Source organism: Stegastes partitus, unplaced genomic scaffold, assembly GCF_000690725.1.
Source record: "Stegastes partitus isolate 25-593 unplaced genomic scaffold, Stegastes_partitus-1.0.2 Scaffold634, whole genome shotgun sequence".
In the NCBI taxonomy this organism is placed as follows: Eukaryota; Metazoa; Chordata; class Actinopteri; family Pomacentridae; genus Stegastes; species Stegastes partitus.
Window position 1 is genome coordinate 150,574 of NW_007578365.1, and position 23,980 is coordinate 174,553.

At 45.3% G+C, this 23,980-nt stretch overlaps 1 protein-coding gene across 1 annotated transcript in view; it reads left to right on the plus strand.

Annotated features, from left to right (window-relative positions):
- LOC103363132 (signal-induced proliferation-associated 1-like protein 1) overlaps positions 1–20,380 on the plus strand; it is a 37,220-nt gene extending 16,840 nt beyond the window's left edge. The window contains exons 2-21 of the mRNA XM_008289752.1: positions 1,696–3,401; positions 3,530–3,660; positions 4,876–5,064; positions 5,180–5,354; positions 6,170–6,273; positions 6,533–6,690; positions 10,076–10,655; positions 11,625–11,899; positions 12,012–12,263; positions 12,370–12,513; positions 12,636–12,790; positions 12,871–12,950; positions 13,589–14,007; positions 14,876–15,100; positions 15,716–15,878; positions 17,232–17,433; positions 17,671–17,820; positions 18,004–18,121; positions 18,362–18,440; positions 18,517–20,380. Coding sequence (XP_008287974.1) covers positions 1,907–3,401; positions 3,530–3,660; positions 4,876–5,064; positions 5,180–5,354; positions 6,170–6,273; positions 6,533–6,690; positions 10,076–10,655; positions 11,625–11,899; positions 12,012–12,263; positions 12,370–12,513; positions 12,636–12,790; positions 12,871–12,950; positions 13,589–14,007; positions 14,876–15,100; positions 15,716–15,878; positions 17,232–17,433; positions 17,671–17,820; positions 18,004–18,121; positions 18,362–18,440; positions 18,517–18,660 — 5,238 coding nt within the window. The 5' untranslated portion in view covers positions 1,696–1,906 and the 3' untranslated portion in view covers positions 18,661–20,380. The remainder of the gene's footprint in view (positions 1–1,695; positions 3,402–3,529; positions 3,661–4,875; positions 5,065–5,179; positions 5,355–6,169; positions 6,274–6,532; positions 6,691–10,075; positions 10,656–11,624; positions 11,900–12,011; positions 12,264–12,369; positions 12,514–12,635; positions 12,791–12,870; positions 12,951–13,588; positions 14,008–14,875; positions 15,101–15,715; positions 15,879–17,231; positions 17,434–17,670; positions 17,821–18,003; positions 18,122–18,361; positions 18,441–18,516) is intronic.
- The last annotated feature ends 3,600 nt before the right edge of the window (positions 20,381–23,980 follow it).

Consider the following 23,980-nt stretch of genomic DNA (forward strand, 5'->3'; position numbering starts at 1 on the left):
AAATTGATGTTGATATATCAAACAAACCGCGTTGTCTAGGGAACGTTTGACCCATCTCTCAATTGACTGCTACTAGTCACGCGGTGCTGCTTCCAAACAGAATGCAGTTTGTTTGTCTGAATGAGAAAATTCAATTACGTTTGTGCAGTGATCGGCCTTAACGTTTAAATATTATTGCTGCCACAATAGCACTTAGTTGTTGTTGTGTGGACAAGGGGGCAAGGAGACACGATTGTTTTCATTGCTGAGTGCTCTGTTAAGTGTCGGAAAATATTGAAAAATGTTGGAAAAGAGATAATGACCTGTAATGTGTTGTTTTGTTCACAACCCAGTGATATTGTCATTAAGGAGTAAAGAAACTTTTCAAACTAGATGAGCTGGAAGCAGATATTTCATCATCAAAATGCTTCATACATCGACTAGATTATTCCGTCAGTGGTTTTAATGTTATGGCTTTGTTTGTTTTCAAGCTGAACCTAATGGTGAGTGTCCTCTGTCCAGAGAGTGAATGCGCCTTAGTAAGCATAAAGTTGGTCCTGAGGTTTTGATGCGGTGTGAAGGTGGCTGTGCTGTAGGCCCGTCACAGTGCTCTCGTTGCCGGTGGCTAATGTGATCACAGCCACAGCCAGGCAGGGCCAAGTGAGAGTAGAGCCTTAATCTCCCCCAGTGTCTCACTGCCAAATTGGCCCGATTTGTCAGGCAGAGGATCATCACCCACTTTTCAGATGACTTTCAAAGGGCGCCTTTGCTTTTTGATGTGCAGCTTGGCGTATTTGATCTCGACAACTGCAACTCAGCAATACAAATCACTAATGTTTGCTTACTGAAGGAGGAGGCGCGAGGAGACGTCGGGGAAGTCGCAAGCCAAGAGGCGGCGGCGGCGGCGGGTTTGGGGGAGGGGGCTTAGAGGTCTGCCAGATTAGGATTTAGAAGTTCATTGATCGATCCAAAAACATTGTTCTCTCGCTCGTACGTAACCTTGGTTTAGTAAATCGTAAGCCAATTCAGCTTCTATTTGGATGAATTAACTTATTAAGGAAAATGCATCACTTTGCTGCTACTTTCAAGGGAAAAAATGACATACATTGTTAACCTCATTTTTTAATTTGGCTGAATTTCCATGTTTCCCCTCAGTGCTTATGCTGAAATTGGTTTGAAAAGTAGGTTCCCTTATCTGAAATTGAACATGTCAGTGACTTTTCACTGGCTCATTAAAAGCTGTCACTAGAAAAAGAAAGAAAAAACACATTTGCATTCTGTTTTGCAGGCAGGTTTGTGCATCCCACATACTGCACATCACTCGTGCTTTCAAACGTTTTGCACATTTGTGAAGATTTCTTTGCACATTTTCTTAGGGAAGATTGTACAAAAACGATATCCTCACAAAACAGGGTTTAATTTTCAGGTAATATAAGAGTTCTTTTACTAGATATAGATGTAAGAGTTCTGTTACTGGACTCACTGAAATCACAGTTTTGCTAAACTGTTCACATTTTAACTCAGATGTGGTGTTTATAAGTTATAAATGCGCAGACTTTTCAGAGTTGTATAAAGTGGTTTTCCCACACCAAGATCTTATTTCAGCTGCTTATTAATTTAAGACCTGCCACCCTGCTTGGTTTTACTTATTTGCACTCAGAGTGTTGTGAGTCACCAATTACTCCATGTACTAACTGGTCTCTTTTTTCTCTCCAGGGTTGTTTGTTTGAAGTGAGGAAAATGCCCAGTGGTAGCGTCGCTGCAGTACAGGAAGCAGTATGCAGGCTTGAGTGCTGAAGATTTCGGGCTCGCATCTCCACTTACTGATCCAGACAATCAAACTGCTGATGAAGTCAGGGAACAGCATCCCGTACCCGAGGCAGCCATGTCCACCTGCTAAGTGCCTTTAGCCTTTGGCACTGGTGTCATGACCAGCCTGAAGCGCCCACCAATGGAGCGCACCGTTGGGGGTTCAGTCCCCGCCACCGATGAGTTTTACACCCGCCACCTCCGTATGGTCAATGGAGGGGCTGTCCCAACCCGCACAGACAATGTCCATCCCACTGTGAGCACAGGAGTGCCTAAAATGGGTGTACGAGCTCGGGTGGCTGACTGGCCCCCAAGGAAAGACATTGCAGGGGCTCTGTGGCACTCATCTGTAGATTCGGACAACTCTGGTGTGCCCTCAGCCGGAAAAAGTCACATTAAGTTAGGCTCTATCATGAGCCCTCAGGACTCATCAATGCTGCGTAACATCCACAATACTTTGAAGAATCGAACCCAGACCCAGGGTAACAATTACAGCCCTGACACCCGTTATCTGGCCCCAGGAGACTACAGAGGTCCGGCACATAGAAACCCACGGCAGAGACGCATCCGCCAGCGTAGCAATAGTGACATGACTATTAGTGAGATGGAAGGCAGTGGAGACAGCGGAGAAGACTGGGGTCCATCACCGGGAACCAAATGGTCCCCTCTTCACCGCGAATATGGCAGCACCTCCTCCATAGACCAGCATGGAGTATCTGGAGAGAGCTTCTTTGAAATGCTTAAGGGCTATCAAGGGGACAAAGTTGACCAGCGTAGCCCTGCTCCAGAGAAACTGGAGGACATGCTGAATGTTGGCTCTAAACAGGGCCTCATTGACCTTCAGGACGATGTCACAGACGGCCAGCTTCCTAAATCCAAGGACAGAGATAAGCCTCCAAAGAGACGCACAAAGTCTGAGACAGGCGGTGAGTCTATTTTCCGTAAACTTAGGAACGTGCGAGGTGAGTCGGACTCCCCCAGAGCGGGGTCTGACGCTGAGGACAGCCGGACAGATGACATGGGACCTCCTCTCAAGCCCTGGGTGTGTCAGAAAGGGTTTGCCCACTATGACGTTCAGAGCATGCTTTTCGACCTCAACGAAGTGATTCAGTTGCGGCAGACTGCAGCAGGCAAGAGGAAAAACACCACCACGGGGGCATCTGCTGCTGCTGTGGCCTCGGCTACCTCCACGCTGTCATCCACCCACAGCCTGCCTTACAGCTCCCCGAGTGGCAGCCAGGAGGAGCTCAGCTCTAGGGACAGTCCGAGCCTGGACGCAGGAGAGGAGCAGAGCAACGAAATGCTCCTAAGCTGCCCCTGCTTCCGCAATGAGATTGGTGCTGACGGCAACGGAAGGCGCCGGTTGGGAGCAGGTGGAGCAGTGTATCATGGGCTTGTGGGCAGTGGAGCAGGCAGCGGTGGCTCAGGGACCCTGACTGTGGACAGCAACTTGTACGAAACATCTGTGAGCACACACTGCACCAACGCCGGAGTAGCAGTCCTCGAGGGCCCAAAGGAAGGCCCCAGCATGCTCAGCGAAAAGGGCAAACAGTACATCGTGGAGCACGTGGACCTGGGAGCCTACTACTATCGGAAGTTCTTCTACCTTCGGGGTGAGATGCATTTAATTGGCTTCATTACATGCACTTATCAGCATATGAGTGTGGTTGCTGTTCAAAGCAGTTATGTTAAATATCCCTGAACAGATGTTTTCTTAATTGTCCTGCTTCCTCTACCTCAGAGCACTGGAACTACTTTGGGATGGACGAGGCGCTGGGTCCAGTGGCAGTGAGCTTACGCAGGGAGAAGCAGGAGGAGGACAAGGAGCACGGCCAGCAGTACAACTACCGGCTCATCTTCAGGACCAGTGAGGTCAGACATGGCGCCTTGTCCTGCCTGCACCCTCGACCTCAGCATCACATCACACCGTTACTTCCTGCTGCGGAGTGATTACACATTTTCACAACACGATCCAGTATTATATTTACACTCTCAGATTAGGGAAGCTTAAAAATATTTTTTATGGCTGTGTGAAAAGCATCTTTGTGTTGTTAAATATTAAACATGAAGCAAACATGGAGCTTATATCCTCTTCGTCTGTGTCGGGTCTTGCCATTATAGAAGGTGTGCATAGCTCAGTTACTACTATACATGCTGTAGTAGGAAGACCAGCTCAAGGTAAAACCAGCCTCGTTTCCTCTTATGCAACCAGCCCCTGGGCTGTTCAGCTGTCTCCCAATATCAGCAATGTGTGAAGAAACTTCAGGAAGTGCACTCATCCTCCAGCCTCCAAGGCCTGTCAACAACCTAAAACCGCTGTGTGGAGAGCTTTACTTCTCTGTTTCAGTAAAAATAGAATGTCATATTTAGTTGCAGCGCTGCCTCCCAGTCCTCTCTGTTTTGCTTTGGATATTGGGTTTTAAATTTTGGGGTTATGGGATTTGTTATGTGGACATGCATTCCCAGACAGAGGCTGAAGGCATCTGCCTCGGGGCTGTTTGTTGTGGATGGAAGTAGGACAGGTGCATGTGATTAAACCCCCCGCCTCACACACACACATTAGACCCAAGTACCTAAGCACCCCCACCCTCCATCCTACCTTCCAAACATGGGGAACACAGGTCCATTGTAAACACAGGCCCAGCACAGCCTCAAGCTCGCAGGAGAGAGAAAGTCTCCGTCCGTTCCAGCTGCTTATGATAGCCGAGTGATTGAGTTCAGTCCCAGAGCTGGGCACAATGCACACTTTGTGTACACAGAACGCTCGGACAAACCCTCCCACCTCTTCTTCCTCAGTTCCACTTTCCAGTTGCCCAAAGCTTTGAGCCATAATTGTCTTATTGTTTTTTTTTTCAACCCCTTTAAGGGTAAAATAAGAGGCTGGTATCACTTTAAGAACCACAGCAGCTCTCGTTTTTTTCTTCTTCTTCTTTTTTTCCTTGTGTCAAAGCAGATATGTTTTGCTATCAGTGTGTCTGATCTCCACGAGGAAGTTCAAAGCACATCAAAAATTCCTGAGGTGCATTCCTTCCCTTCGCACACTCCTCACTGTAATCTCCTCTCCCGCCTCCGTCTCCATCCCTCCAGTTGACTACCCTTCGAGGATCTATACTGGAGGATGCAGTGCCTTCCACCTCGAAGCACGGCACCACCCGAGGGCTGCCCATTAAAGAGGTCCTGGAGCACCTTCTCCCAGAACTGGATCTGTCCTGCCTCAGACTGGCCCTCAACACGCCCAAAGTCACCGAGCAGCTGATGAAACTGGATGAACAAGGGGTAGGAGGATACCACACAACATTCTAGAGGATTTTCAGATTAGTGTTTTCTAAGTCCTTCAGTGGTCTGTTAAACAAATGAAGTGTCTCATGTTGCGTCTTTTGCTTGTCCCCAGCTGAGTTTTCAGGTGAAGGTGGGGGTGATGTACTGCCGAGCGGGCCAGAGCACGGAGGAGGAAATGTACAACAACGAGATGGCCGGTCCCGCCCTCGAAGAGTTCCTCCAGCTGCTGGGGGAGAAAGTCCGCCTCAAAGGCTTCACCAAGTACAGAGCCCAGCTGGACACCAAAAGTAACCACGCACTCACAGACAACACATAAACACGGCGCTCTTACTGCTTTTACTCATCCGCGACTTAAGCCGTTGATGCACCTTTAAAGCCACTAACCACCGTGGCCGACCTGTTAAATGATCACATGTAAGGCTGCGGATGGAATGTGTGATTTACTTCTTAGCCTGTGGCCGCGGTTTTGAGTTTAAGAACTTGACTCCTGAATGGTAGTTTGGCTTTTCCCTTACCTCATATTACACTTTATAGTTTTTGTACTTTGCCCCTTTATCTTGCCTTTCTTTATTTCCTCTCACTGGACCTAATATTCTCTCTCCAGCTTTGCCTCACTTTCTCTTCCTTCTCTGCAGCATGTCTAATATCACACTCTCTCCCAAGCCGCTGCATGAAATGACAGCTCAACCCAGTCATGAATGTAATGTCCCTGTATCAATACTTCTTTGGCTGTCTGACTAAAATAGACACAGATTGGTTAATTCAATGAACGAAGCTGCCTTTTTCATCCACACGTGCACTTCTATAGGCTGTTTAGATACATTGCGCTTCGTTCTAAACTGCAATCTCAAGCGAAACCGTAACGGCCTCGACTTATGGGATACACGAGTTAAACGACGAATTGTTCTCTTTATGAGCTTCAGCTTTGACAGGCTGACATTGATCCACGGTTCGGCATTGTGTAGTTGTTTGGGCTCTGGCGAAATTGCATCCTGTCTTGCACAGAAAAACACTGAGCACACTGAATGCACACGTGAGACGGAGATGAATGGCAGTAATTGCACAATGGGGTCTCAACAATGCGTTGCTATTTTTCCTGCAGCGGATTCCACGGGCACTTACTCCCTGTACACTTCGTACAAGGACTACGAGATCATGTTTCATGTGTCGACGCTGCTGCCTTACACGCCGAACAACAAACAGCAGGTAAGGATGGAGAGCGCAGGAAATGGAAGAGTCCTTTGTTTGGAAACAGATGAAGTGTCTAAAGAAAGAGAGTGTGTCATTTAAACAAACGCACGAGGAATCAGATACGCTTCTTGGACCACTTTATCAAAGATATTTGTAGTTTTTTCTGAGCATTATATGTTTGATTGCCTTTAAATGGAATGCACCAAAAGCTTGACTTTACTCTCAGATTCGATGGCAACACTTTTCTAAATAAACTTTATTTTTTTGTGACTAGCTGCTGAGGAAGCGTCACATTGGGAACGACATCGTGACCATTGTGTTCCAGGAGCCCGGAGCTCACCCCTTCACCCCCAAGGCCATTCGCTCCCACTTTCAGCATGTTTTCATCATCGTACGGGTGCACAACCCCTGCTCCGACAGCACATGCTACAGGTGGGTGTTCATGCTTGAACAGTACAGATAACACGGCAGAAAAAATAATTAAATGCAACTTCATAAGCAACCCACTGAGCTAACCCTACGACTGCATTTGCTTCCACACATGTATGCATACTATGTGGTGGTCGTTGTTGAAGATAGAAAGGAAGAAAGAAAAAGTTGGCGTGTTTAACACATGTGCTAAGCCGTCCAGTATAAACACAAAAAAAAAATCAGCCCACCACAGACTTGGACACATTTCTAGCGTTCAGTCTTACAGAATTTTCTCACGGTCCTGTGAGACACTGAGGTTGAGGTTAGCTCACAAGCCATCTGCTGAATATACATGAATGTATCTTCAGACAAAGGAAACTCATTACAATGTTAAGTAGGCCAGTCTGACCAAACCCTGGTTTTAACTTCCTGTCTGTGTGCAGAACTGCGCTCGCTTTATGGGATCCTTAAAAGCCCCACACCAATCTCTCAGAGTGCTCGTAGCGATGTTTTCATGCAGGTACCTACAGTAGCATTAAGTCAAAAGCATTGACTGGAAGGCATGGGTCAAACATAAAAGCTTGCTGCCTGGCCAGCGTGCGGCCCTTCGAGGACTGTGCATGTTTGTTTCAACTATACGCCTGCGTGAGTGTGAATTTGTTTGATTGTGATCAAATAGAAGCTAATATCTCTGCAGTAGCTGTCAAACCAATGAGAGTTTTCCTCTGCTGGCTTATTCTCGGCCTCGTGACGATCAGGCTGCAGCTCTGTGGCGTTCACACTTGTGCACCGCTTCACCATCGCAAACACACTTTCTTTGCTCTGAATACACAGATATTATGCACACATAGTTGCTCCCCGTCACTCTCGTACTCCCATTTCTCCATTTTACCTCTTTCTCATGCTCACTTGCACACAGTGCGCACAGTTACACACACACACACACATACGCACACACTTTTCGCCCTCGTACACTAATTCACTCAAAAGCTCACTCTTCACACACTCATATAATACCAGTCCCAACCCCCCCTTCTTCTTCTCTCCCTGCCTGCCACTTTGCCTTTGGGCAGTGTGAGTCGGAGTGGTCTGAAGGAGTTAGCGCCATGCACATGAAGTGCTCTCTTCACCCGGACATGCATGTGAGTGGGGAGGACTGTTCAGAGCATTGCTCCTCAGAGCTCGCAGAGTCCACCTCAGGAGCGGACGGGTCAGGCCAGCCTTCTGTCTCTCCGCTCAAACCAGCGTCACATTTGGGCTAATTTAGCTCAAGCCCTTTTTTTTTCTTCTCTGTGCCAAGTCTCTTTTTGCTGACCAGCTAACTCCGTCCAGTTGACGAGTGGACACTTTCGTTCAGTTTGCTTTTTGCCTAAAAGCATCACTTTTTGATTTATACTCTGGGACAAGAGAAAGAGTGGAATCCTGCTTTACCTCACGGATGAAATGGAGAGGCTCAAGACACAGAATCCTTGAGGACAACCCACCTACCCCACCCAAAGTCACTTGCACAGTGTCAGCCTTCGGCTTCTGCTCATATTCTGTGGATTGTGGCACCATGTGTTAAGACTTCACTCCTGGCTGTTTATCACAAGCCTTTCCCTGAATGCCTTTCCCTGATGGTTTGGAAAAAATCTGGGTCCGCACAAGAGAGCTCAGTTTCAAGGATTTGCTGCAACATACTGAGTGGTGTCTCCTGAATGTCGTATTGGAACTACAGAGCAGGACTGAGTTAGCGCTGGCACAGCTAATCATTTCATCACGTTGCACTGATTGTAACAAAGAATTCACGTAGCAGTAATCTGAAGAGCATGAGTGGTTTTTGGTGAAGACTGGAGGTAAGTTCTGGATGTTTGTGTTGATGCTGTGGTGTGTTGGTTAAAACCATGCAGAACAGCTGATGCTGTGATTTCACTTACTGGATTCAAAGCAATGCAGATTTTTTGCTGATGACTCGTCCCACCTTTGCAAACACACACACGATTCACACTCCCACTAGTTCTTACACATCACGTATACCAGCTTGAAACTTGATTTTCTCACGGAGAGATTGTTTGTTTTGATTTTTGTCTTCCTTTCATATCCTTTTATATTTTGCGTAAGACCACGTCAATCATCCAAAGTCTTCTCTAATCTCTATTAATAAATAGTATGTTATGATTTGTTGAGTCATCCAGTTATTAATAGCCTGTTGTTGCCTGCTGCTGAGATTTGGATAATGCTCAGGTCATATTGAGCCAGACCAAAGCATTAGAGGAGTAAGTGGCCTGAGGCCAGCAGGGTGCTAATCTGCTGCTTTCAACCGCTGCCTCAAAGTCACACGGGGCCAACAAGGCGGATTGCATAACTAGATCTTTGTTTAGGAAACGTTGGCTGTTAGTGCGTGCTAGCTCGAGCTGCAGCGCTGCTTCTCCATACCATGATGTAGCAGAGAGTGGCAGGGTGTCAGCACTGGGAGCTGGCTTGTCATCTGTGATTGGATGTATAGTATTTATACACTGAGTGTAGTCAGGCATGGTTCGCAACATTTCTGCTACGGGCAATGGCTCTGTTATCTGTTTAATGGGCTGGATGGAGAGTTGTCAGGACTGTCACATCGGCTTATCCGCGGCCGCGTCTTCGTTTTCACGTTCTTGTGGGCTTTTAGTGTATATGCTACTGACTGTACGTATGCACTGGCAGCCTCCATATGGACTTCATCCTTTGCATCAAGAATTAAGCTGGCAGAGTGTAAACATGCCACCGAAAGCTTTGACAAAAAGTGAAATGCTTTTAGTATGTTTCAGCTTCACTGTGTTGAATTTGTTGCACAGTGAGCCAAGTTTCTTATGAACAACAGGTTTAAGGCAGAGCTACGCACACCTATTTACTAATTTATAGTAATTTAACCCTCGGACAGGCTTTGTGTGCAAATGGAACAGGAGCAGTAGAGGGTAACAAGAGGAGAGCCTTGCCTGTAGGAATTTTAACGCCCTTCTTTGTACTCACAAGTGAAGCAGGTCAAAGGCAACAATACCTCAGGGGAAACTATGTAGAGATGTCCCCGCTATGCTTCTTTACACACTGTGTGTCCTTGCATGGCAACGTTTCCCTCCAGTTACACGACAGTCGTGCCAAACTGTTAGCTTTCTGTCTTCAGTTCCGTGCAGAACATCTTATTTGTTTCTCGTACTATTTATATTTATGTTTAATTTTAGTGTATTTGTCTTTGTTTATCCCATACTCTCTTTTTTTACTTATGAACGTCCTTATTAGTCTTATTAAATATTTTTTTTGGAAGTAAACTGTACTTTTTAAGTACATTGCAGTAAAAGCCTATAAAAAGCAGTTTGATTTATGATCATGTTCATTAATGTCCACGCTCTTGCAATGACCTCACACTCTTCTTCTTCTTCTTCTTCTTCTGCAGTGTGGCCGTCACCCGTTCCCAGGACGTTCCCTCCTTCGGCCCACCAATCCCCAAGGGTGTCACCTTCCCAAAGTCCACCGTCTTCAGGGACTTCCTGTTGGCCAAAGTCATCAACGCCGAGAACGCAGCCCACAAGTCGGACAAGTTTGGCGCCATGGCAACGCGCACGCGGCAGGAGTATCTGCGGGACTTGGCAGAGCGTCACGTCACCAGTACACCAGTAGAACCCACTGGGAAGTTCCCCTTCATCTCTCTTGCACACAAACGACGGGAGAAGGTGCGACCGTACAGCGGGGCGGAGCTGCGGAGTCTGGGGGCCGTCACCTGGCAGGTTCACGCCGAAGATCAGGTGGCCGGTGCCGAACGCGAGTGTCTGCTGGCCATTTCAAACGACTTCATCATCCTACTGGATCAAGAGGCCAAAGCGGTCGTGTTTAACTGCGCCACGCGGGATGTGATCGGCTGGTCTACGGGGAGCCCCGCCTCCATGAAGATCTACTACGAGCGCGGGGAGAGCGTATCACTGCGCTCCATTAATAACAACACAGAAGACTTTGGAGAGGTTGTCAAAAGACTGGAGGTCAGTGGGACACCACTACTGTCTGTAACAGTACATGTCATTAGCACCCACCATCTGCTGTAGCTATGAGGGGTCACTCTGAGTCAAACACCCGGCTCTGACAAGCACCTTGTGGTGACTATCATGAATGCATTACTGCTTTTATCCTCATATTTACATTTAGCTAGCTATCTGGGAGGCTCAGTCAGTACAGATAACAATGACTAAAGCAGAATAAACACTAAATCATACAACCAGTCTGAAACAATGAGTGCAAAGGTCAGGGAGTTCTGGAGTGTCTGTTACCAGGTATGTAGGCAAGACGTACTCAGTGAAGTCTTTCAGCGACTTCCAGTCCGATAATAGGGACTGAGGCATGTTTGTACTCCGTCCACTTCCCTCACAACAGGAGTACTGAAAAATAAGAATTGTTCATGTTATTATAGCAACATAAGGGCGTAGCCTCAAATTATACAGTCAGCAAAAAGCCACAGCTGTTGTGTTGACTCTATGATTATAAGTCATGCACAGCATAATACATAGTAATTTGATTATGGTGATATCATTTCTGAGGTTTTCAATGTGGTGGAGGTAAGACGGCGCTTATGGTGGGGTATTTAAATTATTCATCGGACACTGCAGTCCTAGTTTATGGTAAACAAAGTGAAAAAAATAAAGACTGTTGCCTGCTACCAGTGCTGGCATGTGTTTTCTCCTTTCCTGTGCTCGACCTTTGTTGTGGGCGATGTGACAGGCATCAGAGCTGGAGGTAAGTGGAACAGGCAGAAGAAGGCCTCGGCAGAGTTTCCTCAAGTCGTCGGTTTCAGTGGAGTGTACCAAATAATTTAAAATATCGCTATATATATTTCATATTCAAAGGATGTGACTCTGGAAGACATTGTTGGTAAAGTTTTATAGATTGGACATTTGTTCACTCTTTGTCTGCCTCTGTTCCTCCACCATAACTTCTTCACTCTCTCTCTTCTGTAGCTGCTAACCAAGGGCAGTCAGACAACAGAGATGACCCTTCGCCGTAACGCTCTGGGCCAGCTGGGCTTTCACGTCAACTTTGAGGGCATCGTAGCAGAGGTGGAGCCCTACGGTTACGCCTGGCAGGCTGGGCTCAGGCAGGGCAGCCGATTAGTGGAGATTTGCAAGGTGGCAGTGGCCTCGCTGTCCCACGAGCAGATGATTGATCTGCTCAGAACCTCTGTCACTGTCAAGGTGGTCATTATTCCTCCACACGAAGACTCCACACCGCGCAGGTAGAGTACAGAAGATCAACAAAATGAACAGACAGAGTTAATGCGCTGCTGTGTGGCTTTTTCGTGGCTGCCCTTCAACTATTCTGACTGTGAGTGTTTCATGTGCCAACAGAGGCTGCTCAGAAATCTACCACATGCCGCTTGTGGACTACAAGAACCACAAGGAGGGCATGCCCTATGAGTTAAAGTTCCCCTTTCGCCCCACCAACAACAACAGCAAGTGGCCACGCACCTCATCCAGCCCTCAAACACGCGTTGCTGGCACAGGGGGAACCCTGATCAAGGCCCCGCCCTCGGACTTCAGTAACTCTGCTGCTATTCCCCGCAGTGTATCCAGCGATGGTCGACCTCTTAACCCCAAAAGGTCTGAGAATAAACATACTGTTCTTATGAAACTTGCAGACGCGCTGAACTCGTATCTGTCTGGTTGCAGCATGTGTCTTTAATGGCTTCCATATGTGTCCTCGTAGATATTCCCCAGGGAACGACAACTATGCTCTTGCCTGCTCCATAGTAATGGGTCGCACACTCCACAACACAAACTCCCCTTCCAGCCTCTCTTACACAGACACCATGGGCTCCAGCCACTGGAAGCAGAAGTCTACACATGATGGGTAAGTTCATCTGCCCCTCGCTGCCGCTTACGTTGACTACATTTGGTGCATCCAGACAAAATTTTGTCCCGCAGAAGTGCACTACACGCTAACACAGGAGACCCTCTTTATGTCGCTTCCAGGTTTAATAACAACTGCCAGTCCCCCGTGTCATCTGTGCGCCAGGTGGCAGGCGAGGGCGCCAACGGGATGAAAGGGTCGTCTAGCACTGGTGTTGGATGGTCCCGAACTGGGGAGGGTGATGCAGCTGCTAGACTGGGAGATAAAACCAGCTCAGGTAAGCCAGACTTCTGTAACTCTGTATCAGGGATTAATAAAACACATCTGTAATATAACTACTGTATTTACATCCTCTAGACACTGTGGTTTCCAAGGCTATCCCCCGACTCCAGCCGTCAGAGCAGGGCGGCCACATGTCTCCTAACAAGGGCACTAAGGTGAGCAAGAATCAGCCACGATATGTAATTGTCTTGCTGCTGTTTGCAGACGAAAAGGGTCGCTGTTAATGACTGGTACTGATCATGCACTTTTGAGTAAGAGCAACAGTTTGCGTACACTAACCAGCACCAAGGACAGTAATTAGCATGTTTCCAACATCTGCCTAAGTGTAGCCTGACTTACCGGATGTAGACTTTGGGTGTAAACCTGCCATTTTCACTGTGCATTACATGTGGTTTTCCCCTCAGAGAAGCAAGCTGCATGCTGGAGATTTGTATAGTGCAGTAAGGCAGCACTGCTTGATTTTATTTAAAACGACAACAATAATTCCCCCTTAACTATTTTGCAGGGGCACCGTTGCTACATCCTGGGCTTAACACCACCCAAGATAATTGTGATTGGTTTAAATAAATACTAACAAGCCAGAACATTCTGTAGCATTAGGATAAAGATGTGTAGCCAGACTAGAGACTGTGGGAATAGGTCTGCTCATGCAAGTGTAGCCTAATCATTACAATGGTATAAGCAATCGTGGGTTCTCCAAGTCATTTAAGAACGAAACTGAATTTTTGGAAAATATGTAGCGTTAAAAAAATGTTGTTTTAAATTCATCGTTTTATTCCTCATCTGTTAACAGGCAGATGCTCCGTACTCCTCCAGCCAGTCGAGCAGCAACACGCTATCAAGCAACGCCTCCAGCTCCGCCCACAGCGATGAGAAGTGGTACGAAGTCGGCTCCCGTTCAGGAGTGCGGAGCGAACTCGAGCTCAACGGCTATCTTCAGGGCGCCTCCACCGACAGCGGCATCGACGCCAGCTCCTTCACTGCCACCCAAAGCAGCACAGCTTCCTCCACCGGTGCCTTCAGGGGCAAAGAAAAAATCCCATGGCAGGATGACCCAGCGGGCAGTCAGAGGGCCACCGACGCTTCACCTCCGACGCCGGACTCCCTCGTCGCCACTGGAGGCACCGACATCCCGGCGAAGAGCCCGTCAGCCTTTCCGCTAGGTGCCGATAGCGGCTCCTACAGCCTGAGCGATGCCGCCTCCCATTCCAGGTGTGTTGCCCGTCTGTTACAGTCAGCTGTGTAGGCAGCTGAGAAATGTCTGCCTTTGCATCAATGTTTCATTAAAGAGACAGTGATTCATTGTAGTCCAGATATATCCTGTACCGTCCCAGATGGAAAAGTCCAAAGCTCTGCGGTTTGGCATTAACAAAGGGAGAGGGGAAGAATGAAATGTGTGTGTGTGTGTGTGTGTGTGGTTTTGCATTTGTATGTATCTCCGTCTCCTGGTATCCATGATAGAAAGGAAGTGCTTGAAGTTGCTAGAAATGCAGACTGTGAGCTCAGCACTGTTCCCCCTCTTCTAAATCCCACTTCCTTTGAATCAACTAAAGCTTTCCTCCCTCTCTTCTTCACTCAGCCAGAAATAACTCAGCTCCACCAGACCTGTACATTGGCAGCTTTGTTTTATAGTATTTGCAGGCACATGCGCGCTTGCACACGCGCAAAAACTTGCCGTTTGAAAACTCAAGCTTTTGTGTCAAACTATGCGGAAATGTTATTTAAAGGGGCTGACATAAAGTGCAAGGACACTGTGTCCTATTTTCTATTTGTGATTCATCAGTTGATCCCGTCTGCATAGATGGTGGGAGAAGAAGTGATGGAATGAGTTTACGATTGTCTGACTGTTTGTGCACAGTCCTGATACACCAGCCGAGATATTCTGACAGATTGGGCTTAAAAGAAAAGTGGCCAAGTGAGGCTTCATCAACTATATGAACTGAACCAAGATGGAAATAAAAGAAACTCTGAGAAAGGAGTTGTTGCACTCACTTAATCTGCTCTCTGAGTTTGTATCAAAGCCTTTGATACCCGTCTTTACCCAAACCTGTCTCACCTCTCTGCCCTTCTCTGCCTCCAGCACAATCAGTTCTGGTCACTCAGGGAGTCCGATGGGACAGGGCTGCAGGCCCATGTCGCCGCAGAACGAGGCCGGCGCCGCAGCCACCTCGCCCACATCTCCGAGCCCTCAGTCCCCGGGGACCAAGAGCTTCTACCCTCGTCAGGGAGCCACCTCAAAGTACCTAATTGGCTGGAGGAAGCCTGGGGGGACCGTCAACTCTGTGGACTTTGGCAGCACTCGCAAGTGAGATAGGAGAAGTTTTTATTAATCGTCTGTAAATGATTAAAACTGTGTCTAATGCGGCGCTGCGTGTTGTTAAAAGATTATAATTCAGTGTAGAAATGCGTCCCGCTGTCAGTGATGTTGTCGTATTTGTCCCAGAGACTGTTGGGTTCATTCAGAAGGGTTTTCTAGATTTGGTCAGCAGTGCCACCATGTGGTGTAGGCGAGCTTTGAAGTCAGTGTTGTTTGGTTAGCAGTGAAGAGTGACTAGACATCCTTGCCTTTTTGTTTTAATCCGTTTAAAGCCGCATACGTCTGTGAACTTGGCCTGATCTGATGATCGCATCATTTGTGGTTGATGACAAATACTCTTTACACACCCTGCGGTCGCTCCACAAACCACAGTCTTCTGGTGGAGCAGTTAAGTGGTTAAGTGTCTTGTCGAGGACAGATCACATAGTTGCTTATCATTCACAGATTTTCCTCCCGTCTGCTCTCTGGGAGTCTGACCTGGTGACTGGTGTTAAATTCTTGGCTGCCAGCTTCTTTAAACTTTACCTCCGTATTTTCTGTAGACGCTGTCTTATTTAGATATAAGTCGGTTTTGTCTGAATTGGGTTTTGCTTTTATGTCCAGACGGCACCAGAGTGATGGTCTGCTGGGGGGGCAGCCCCAGCTCAGGGCCAATCTCCGGGGCTCCCAGTCACCCCAGCGGCACACCGCCAAGTCCAGCTTGGAAGAAGACTTGAAGAAGCTCATCACACTTGACAGCCCTCCACCCACTACAAGTGAAGAGAAGGTACCGAGAAACGCTTTGGCCTGACGGTTTATACCGATGCCAATAACATAGTTTATGGATTTGATTCCTGACCGGGGTATTTGAAGCCTAGGGGGGTGTTTTGCAGTTGTGCACCAGGGGTACATAAACAAACAAACACATGGAAATAAATAAATAGCCAAATAGTGTAACAAATACTTATCCTGATACTGGTTAGCAAGTGAGCAGAGAACCTGAATTAGTTACCAATGAGTACTGGATAAGCATCTGATATAGTTATAAAACTGATTAAATACGATTTTAATTTAGATAGATTTAGAAAACTGTTTGTGAGTAAATACACTTTTCATTGTGTAAGCCAAATATAAATGGACAGGTAACAATTCGCTAAAGCTAGTGAATGTACAGTCAAACTAGTTAGCTAAAACCAATAGATGAATAGTTAAAATTTATAGCTACAACTAATGGATAAATAGTTGAAATAAACAAAAGTGGTAAAAATAGTTAGCTAAAAACGAATAAGCATTTGAAATCGCTGCTAAAGCCAGTGAATACACAGTTGAAATAGTAAGGCAAAGCCAAAGCTAACAGTTAGCTTAGGCTAATGAACATACAGTTAAAATATTTAACTAAAACTAATAAATAAAGTGTTGAAATGGCTACAAGTAATTAATAAATGTTTGAAAATAGCTAAAGCAATGGCTAAGCTCTTTAAATGAAATAAATCACTTTGCTAAAAGTAAAGCATGAATACATTTAATTGGTTAACCAAAAGTAATGGCTAAACAGCTGAAGTAATGACCTAAATATTAACTAATAAACATAGAGCCATTGAATATACAATTGAAAAAGTTAGCCAAATGTAAATAGACAGCTAATAGTTAGCTGAAGCTAATCAGTAACTGAACTAGTTAGCTTAAACTAATACATAAACAGTTTAAGTGGTTAGCCGCAAAGATATTAGCTAAACTGTTCAAATAGTTAGCTAAAAGTAGAGTTGTGTTGGGTAAAACTAATGGATAGGTGGTTTAAATATTAATTTTCTGCCGCTCAGAGTAGAAGAAGTGCAAATTCAGACTTGAAAAAAGCTAACTATATATGAACAGTTCAATTGTATTTAAAACATATTGCAGAATGGGCCACTTTTATCGTGTTAACGGTGCTAAATACGTCAACTTTACAAGTAACCCAGCTTTATGTCCTAATTAATAACAACATATTAGCTCATTCGAGTCTGTGAGGGTGCTGACGAAGAAGGTTGGGAACCACTGACTATTAGTGTGGTTTTATTTTTTCCAATTCAGTACCGTTTCCAGTTTCTCTCTTCTTGCCTCACTCCTGCCACTTCTTGTCTTTTTCCATTCCTGTCTGTAGCCGCTGTTTCCGGGCCCGCCACCCAGTCGTCGCTCCCTTCAGAGAACGCTGTCCGATGAGAGCATCTACAGCGGACAGAGGGAGCCGTCCTCCGGCGGACAGCGAGACACGCCCACTGACCTCCTGTTCACCTGCTCCACCATGCCACGCTCGCCCACCGCCCGCCACGGACCCAGCCGGCGGGCGTCACACAAGTCGCTGGGTGAATCTCTAGTTTTTATACTCCAGCTATGTGTATTGTCCCGTGAAGCAACCAGTGAAATGAGATGATTAATTTACAACACAGTGAAATAAAAGCAGACACATCAAAAAAGCAAGAGAAATTCAATCACGTAGCTCCAGTTTAATATGTTATATGACTCTTGGCTGTAAAATGTACCAATTTCTGGAGAGCAAATGTTGTCCGGTGTGCTTTACTCCACGCTTCCTACCTTCCCAGGAGATCTGTCGGCCCCAGAGAGCTCCGAGCTGGAGCAGGAGAGGAAGAGGCAGCAGCTGCAGGACCCCGTTCTAATGCCCCTGCCTGACACCGGGGCAGATGGCCCGCTGGATTGGGCCCACCTGGTCGACGCTGCCAAAGCCTTTGAGGGTAGGCGCATGTTGTCTTCTCGTGTCTGCCTCGAAATAATTAGAAGAGAAGATTAATCTCTGATATTCAGTGAAAGGTGTGGCAGAGAGCTGTCATCTTCATCGTCATCACAAGAGGGCGCTGTTACTCTACTCTGTCCCTCCGGGTCTAACATGATGTCTTTGGATGTGTTGTTGTATTCAGAGCAGAGGCTGGTTTTCCTAGCAGCCCAGGAGGAGAGCTCCATGGCTGAGAACGCGGCGGCCACCAGCCCCCAGCAGGCCGAGCCTCAGGCGGCTCCACTCAGACAACCCTCGCCGGGGTAAGAGGCCCTCAGGTCATGGCCCGCGACCAATGTTTGCTTTAATCCTCCAGTTTTCCAGCTCTGTGTCCTGGAAGACCCTGCAGATTTCATTCTAATCACACACCACTGCAGCTGATAGCACCAGTTTGTCCTGCTCTCTGGCTGATGGCACGCTAATCAGTGACATCAGTGGTTGAAATGGGAGGAAAATCTAAACCTTCATTTTAGTGTCCCAGCTAATGTTGTGCCTTTTTACAGAGAGACTCCAGCCTGTTTGATGGGAAAGGTGAGCCAGCTGGAGTCCATGGTGAAGGTGCTGCAGGAGGACTTGAAGAAGGTGAGCTGTAGTTCTCTTCAACTGACTCCTCTCCTGACTCGTCTCCTGTACCTCACATCTTGTTTCTCGCCATCAGGAGAAGGATGCCAAGGCGTCGCTACAGGCTCAGATCCAGAGCCTGCGAGAGGACAACCAGCGTCTCCTGGAGGAGTCCTACAGCGCCTCGGCCAAGCTCAAGAAGTTCACCGAGTGGGTCTTCAACACCATCGACATGAACTGACGCCGCACACAGCTGCCCACCGCTCTCCACTATAACCACTACTCGCGGTGTTCAACAGAACCACTTACAAAACAAACTCTCTTGGGCTTTTACAAACCAGTGCCAACGTGGATTTACACGCCATCTTTCGCCATCGGTCTTACGGATCTGTTGACGAATCACCACAAAAGACTGATTATGAGGAAAAAAGAAAAAGAAAAACAAACAGGGGGGTGGAGAAAAAAGAGGAACTGCTGTGTATCAGTTGTCATCAGCATGCACTCCCTTCCTTTGGAGTTCTTCAATTATACGACGCTTCGTTTCCAATCTAATGGACTGTTGGTGTCCCTGCATGTCAGAGAGAGCAAGATGCCGAAACTAACCTAAAGGGATTTAAAGTTACTGTCCCCGTTTAGCTCCCCGGCTAAGCTAATTACAAGTGAACAGATTTCCAATTAAAAAGCTCTAACACAAATTAAAATTTCTCCACGCCTTGCGAGAGCCGGTGATTACGGTCGCGCGATAAAGGTTGACGTACTCGTCGAATTAAGTTTGCTGTAAAAGTTTGTCACCGTCGAGACGTTCTTCAATTTTACCACTTCCGAGACGAGAACGCTGATTATTTTTGTATTACTAACCGACGAAAAAATATAGAAATAGAAGCTCTATGAAATGATGCGAGGTGTCGTTTTGCGAGTAGACAGACAGACAGACTGACCCTCGCAAGGTCAAGTTGTCCGTCTGTGTGAAAGATTGTGGATCGAGGATTATTGCGACTTGTTGTGGGACTACTGCTAAAGTGAAAAGAATATATATTGTACAAAACACAATATGGGTGCCATAAAGATAGAGAAACTGACAACTCAGTGTCACTTATTCAGATTATTGTAAATACACGATGTTATTTTCTCACACCTTCCCTCGATATTGTAAAGAGTATTTATGACGAAGACGATGGCCAAGAAAAGACAAACAGCCATATGCGGTTAGACATATGTATGTACCTATAACGGTCGGTGTACTGTATGTATATCCTTTTGAAATTTTAAACAGGAGACGGCTAACCTTTCACCCAAAAATACTGTTTTTTTCTCTCCTGAAACCTTCTGTTGCCTTGCCTGCTGCAGTGGATTGATAGACAGTGCCACCTAGTGTTGACAACATGTAAGATGCTACATGGAACTGACCCCCTTCTCTGTCCATCGCATGCTAAAAGGCCTCGATCTGATCCTTAATTCTCTGAATAGATTAAATCGGTACTGTTCAGTATAAGATTACAGAGTAAGATATTGTGTAAATCCTGAGATTCCACTTACAGAGTTATCTGTAGTGTGTAAATCTGCTACCGGAATTTGGTCCGTACACGACCAAAAACAAAAAAGCCCTTATTTAAGCCTCATGCTGTAACTGTTTCCTTTTGTACTCGGATACTGTGCAACTGTATATAAGGAGAATTTAATATTCATCAAAAAATTTGCACCTTCATTCTTTATTTTTTACGATTTCTTTTTTGTTTTTTTGATGTATTTCTGCTTTACTGGCTAGAGGAGAGTGAAAGGAGTGATATGAAAGATTTAAAAGATAAAAGGGGGGGAATCAGAACAGGACAAAGACCACGAGCCGGACTCAGACGACAAGAGACCCAGGCCCCTAACACAGCAGATCGCCCCTATGCCTTCATTCTTAACATGTGTGACAGCATGTGATTCTGTTTCCATTGAGCTGTGATGTGTAAAAAAAACAAACAAAAAAATGTTTATATCTATTAAAGATATTTTGTTGAATTACACTTGAGTGGTCTTCTGGTGTGGATTTAGACGACGCATCAACAGCAAGAAAAGATGCACTTCACGTTACAACAAAGAGAAAAACAAGAGGCGAAGATCTCTGCCGGGGTTATCTGAGGTGGATTTAAGAGTAAATGGATACCTGCCAGTGGCCTGGCAGGAGGTGTCTGCCTGCTGTTGTATTGTGATTAACAGAGAGCTGCTGTTTTTCCAGGCGTGATTACACGAGGCAGTCGCCCTGACAGAGACGAGCCTGGACGGGACAGATTGATGGATGAGGATGCGCCGGGAGACGCCCGGGAGACGACGTGGACGATTATGGATCCGAGAAATGACTGCTGCGATGCCGAGCGCGGTCGTGGCTGTTTGGATGTTTTGGTCAGTTAGATTTAAAGGACTCGCGGTTTCATGTCAGCTCGTCCTAAAAGAACAGCTACACGGTGACATCCACATTTATAATAATATTAATAAGAATACGTTTTGTTTAGAGGGTGCCTTTTCTCAGCACTCAAGGACGCCGTAAACAAATCGATTAAAAGAAACAACATTTAATAGAATAGAATAGAATGCCTTTATTGTCACTATACACATGTACAATGAGATTAAGAGCAGCTCCTTCAGTGCAACATAGAATAAGAGCAAAATAAAGAGCAAAAAATAAAAAATAGAAGAGATTTAAATATAAAATACGATAGGTTATATGTACAGTATGAAATTAGAAAAATATTGCACAGCATGGTCAGAGGTGATATTGCACATTTAAATAGAGTTTACAGTAGGTGGATGTGAGGTAGATTGGGGGGGGCTGGGGTTGACTGTAAATAAGTAAAATCACTAAATTAAACAGAACAATAGGCTTCAGGTAGAGCAGGCAGCCCTAAAGTTGTGATTTGAATTGGGGGAGTGAATCGATGTTGGTCGTGAATTCCAGAGATGAAGTACAAAGTAGACGGCAAGCTTGTGGATCTGTACCTGCACAAGACATTAAATCCCCCCAGAAAGAGCCTCTAATAGGTCCGCTCAAATAAAATAAATGTTAAAATTATAACTTTAGAAAGGAAATATATATATAACAGATACACATTCTTAAATTTCAAATCAGATAAAACAGCTTTAAATGATCAAAAGTGTTACGAAACAAACACAAAAATAAAAAAAAACATCACACTGGACTGAGTTGGATAATAGACCCAACATAACTAGTAATTAATACGCTAAAGCAGGGATAGATAAAAGAATATACTGCTAGTAATTAAACATATACAACAACACACAAAAATATAGAAGAACTGGTCGCTGAATTTCCTTTTGCTGTGTGATTCAAACAGAGAAAATCTGGTCTTCTTTGTGTGCCAGAATGCATTTGTGAAGGTGAAGCTATGAGCTGCAGCAGGTTCCTTCTAAAGTAAAGAAAAATCCTTCCTCTGTCTCCAGTGTGCTTCCTTTATGAGAAGCAGTGGACGGATGGTAACAGGCGATGTGTCTCCATGTTGAACTGAGCCACTGGGTTACAAACCAGAGCTGAACATTTTGACTTCATAACAAATCAAGAGCAAGATGAAACAAAAGCAGAAACTCAGAATCATCAGAATTCATGCTCTCGGGGCCTGGAATATATTTCAAGGCAACCGTCCAACTGTTGTGATATTTGTGGCTAGCGTTACTATTTCCAGAGCAAAAATGGGGAATCAGTATGTAAAGGATGAACTTGATTTGTAAAACAGCTGCTGGAACTTCACGTGACCTTTGACTGAACTTCACCAATCGCTGCGGCTCGAGAACACCAGCTCACCTACAACTCTTCTACTGTTAAACTCGTCAGCGTCACACGATGATAAGTTGTGATGTTGAAGTGATTCAGCCGTCAAACCCTGAAAGTGGATATCTGGGATCTTTTTAGTGGAGTCTCCATGTTCTCCCCGTGCAGCGTGGGTTCTCTCCGGGTTCTCTGGCTTCCTCCCACAGTCCAGAACCATGTTGAGGTTAATTGGTGATTGTAAATTGTCCGTAGGTGTGAATGTGAGTGTGCTTGGTTGTCTGTCTCTGAGTCAGCTGGGATAGACTCCAGCCCCCCATGACCCTAGTGAGGATGAAGTGGTGTATAGATGATGGATGGAAACCCTGAAAGTCTGTCTCCGCTATCTTGATCATGTCGTGTCTTCTGTAGCATAGAAAACACTGTACGGACACGTAAATGAGATAAAAAACACTTGATATTTACCGCAGGGGGTTTAAACTTTTACAGTGATTCTACATTTTATGCTATTTTATCATCATTATTATTATAATACTTTCTACTCCACTACATTTGATGACCGCTTAACTCATTTTTAAGATAATGATTCAACACAATGGACAATATAAAGGCATTTATATATAACACAGTGTTAACTTTATTTAGGACTTTTGGGGTCTTTGGGACCCCAGGTCATTTGGTTTAGGTGACAGGGATTGATTTTTTATGTTTAAAGATTTTTTTTTTAGATAAAAAGAGGGACATTTGTCATGCATTTGGAACCAAAAATATGTCAACTTAGAAAATATATTTAACATAATATAAAAGTCTAGAATGAATTGAATGAATTGAAAAAAAAAATAAAATAAAATGAATACCAACAAATATTTTGCACATATTCTTTCTTGAGGTCCAATGGACAATAGTCATTAATATTAAATAAATTAATAAATTAATAGTCAATAATCCAATAGTCCTGGATAAGGTTAAAGATCAAACTGGAGTTTTTTTTTTTGTTTTTTTTGTTTTTTTTTTACAATTTTGGCCTTCTGACGTCTTATAAAAGCAGTATGAAGTTGAGGTCACATTCCAAACGTCTTTGAGTTGTTAGTTTCTCCGCTGACCAGTGATTTATCCATTCTAACTTAACTCACATGGTTTCACTTCAGCAAGCGTTCCAATCATCTCACGTAGTTTTTTCTTCTTTTCTTGCCCATTAATCATGTGATTAGCCCTCAAGACTGAATATTAAACTGTGTGTGTAAAATTATTCAGAGTAGCTCCACCTGCAGCAGCTACAACATGCTGCTGATGAATCTGATGTCAGATATTTATTAATGTATCAGTCAGATGGACCAAACCAGTAGTACTTTCACTACATGTTGCCACTAACACATACGTCCTTTTACTTATTTTTTTTCCCCATTTTTGCATTGAACACTTCTTCCTGTCAACCTGACAGTTTTTAAAAACAGGAAACAGGTCCTTTAAATAATTTGCCTCCACTGCATCTCCCTGAGTTTGGATGTGGAATCTGAACACCTGAACACCTTTGCACTTGACAGACTGAAAACAAACAAACAAACAAAAAAGAAACTCCTATTCCCTCCCTACAGCCTGCTATTGGCATCACCGCCCCATCACACTTGAACTTGTTCTATGACGCTCATCCAGATTGTTTCCTCCTGACCAGATCCTTGCTCGTGTTGCATCTGCTCTCAGACGTAAATGAAATCGTGGAATCTGCTGCACTCCCCTTCAGACACTTCACATGCCATCAGGACCTCTGCGTCGTGGCGTGCGGCGAGCGGCGTTGCTC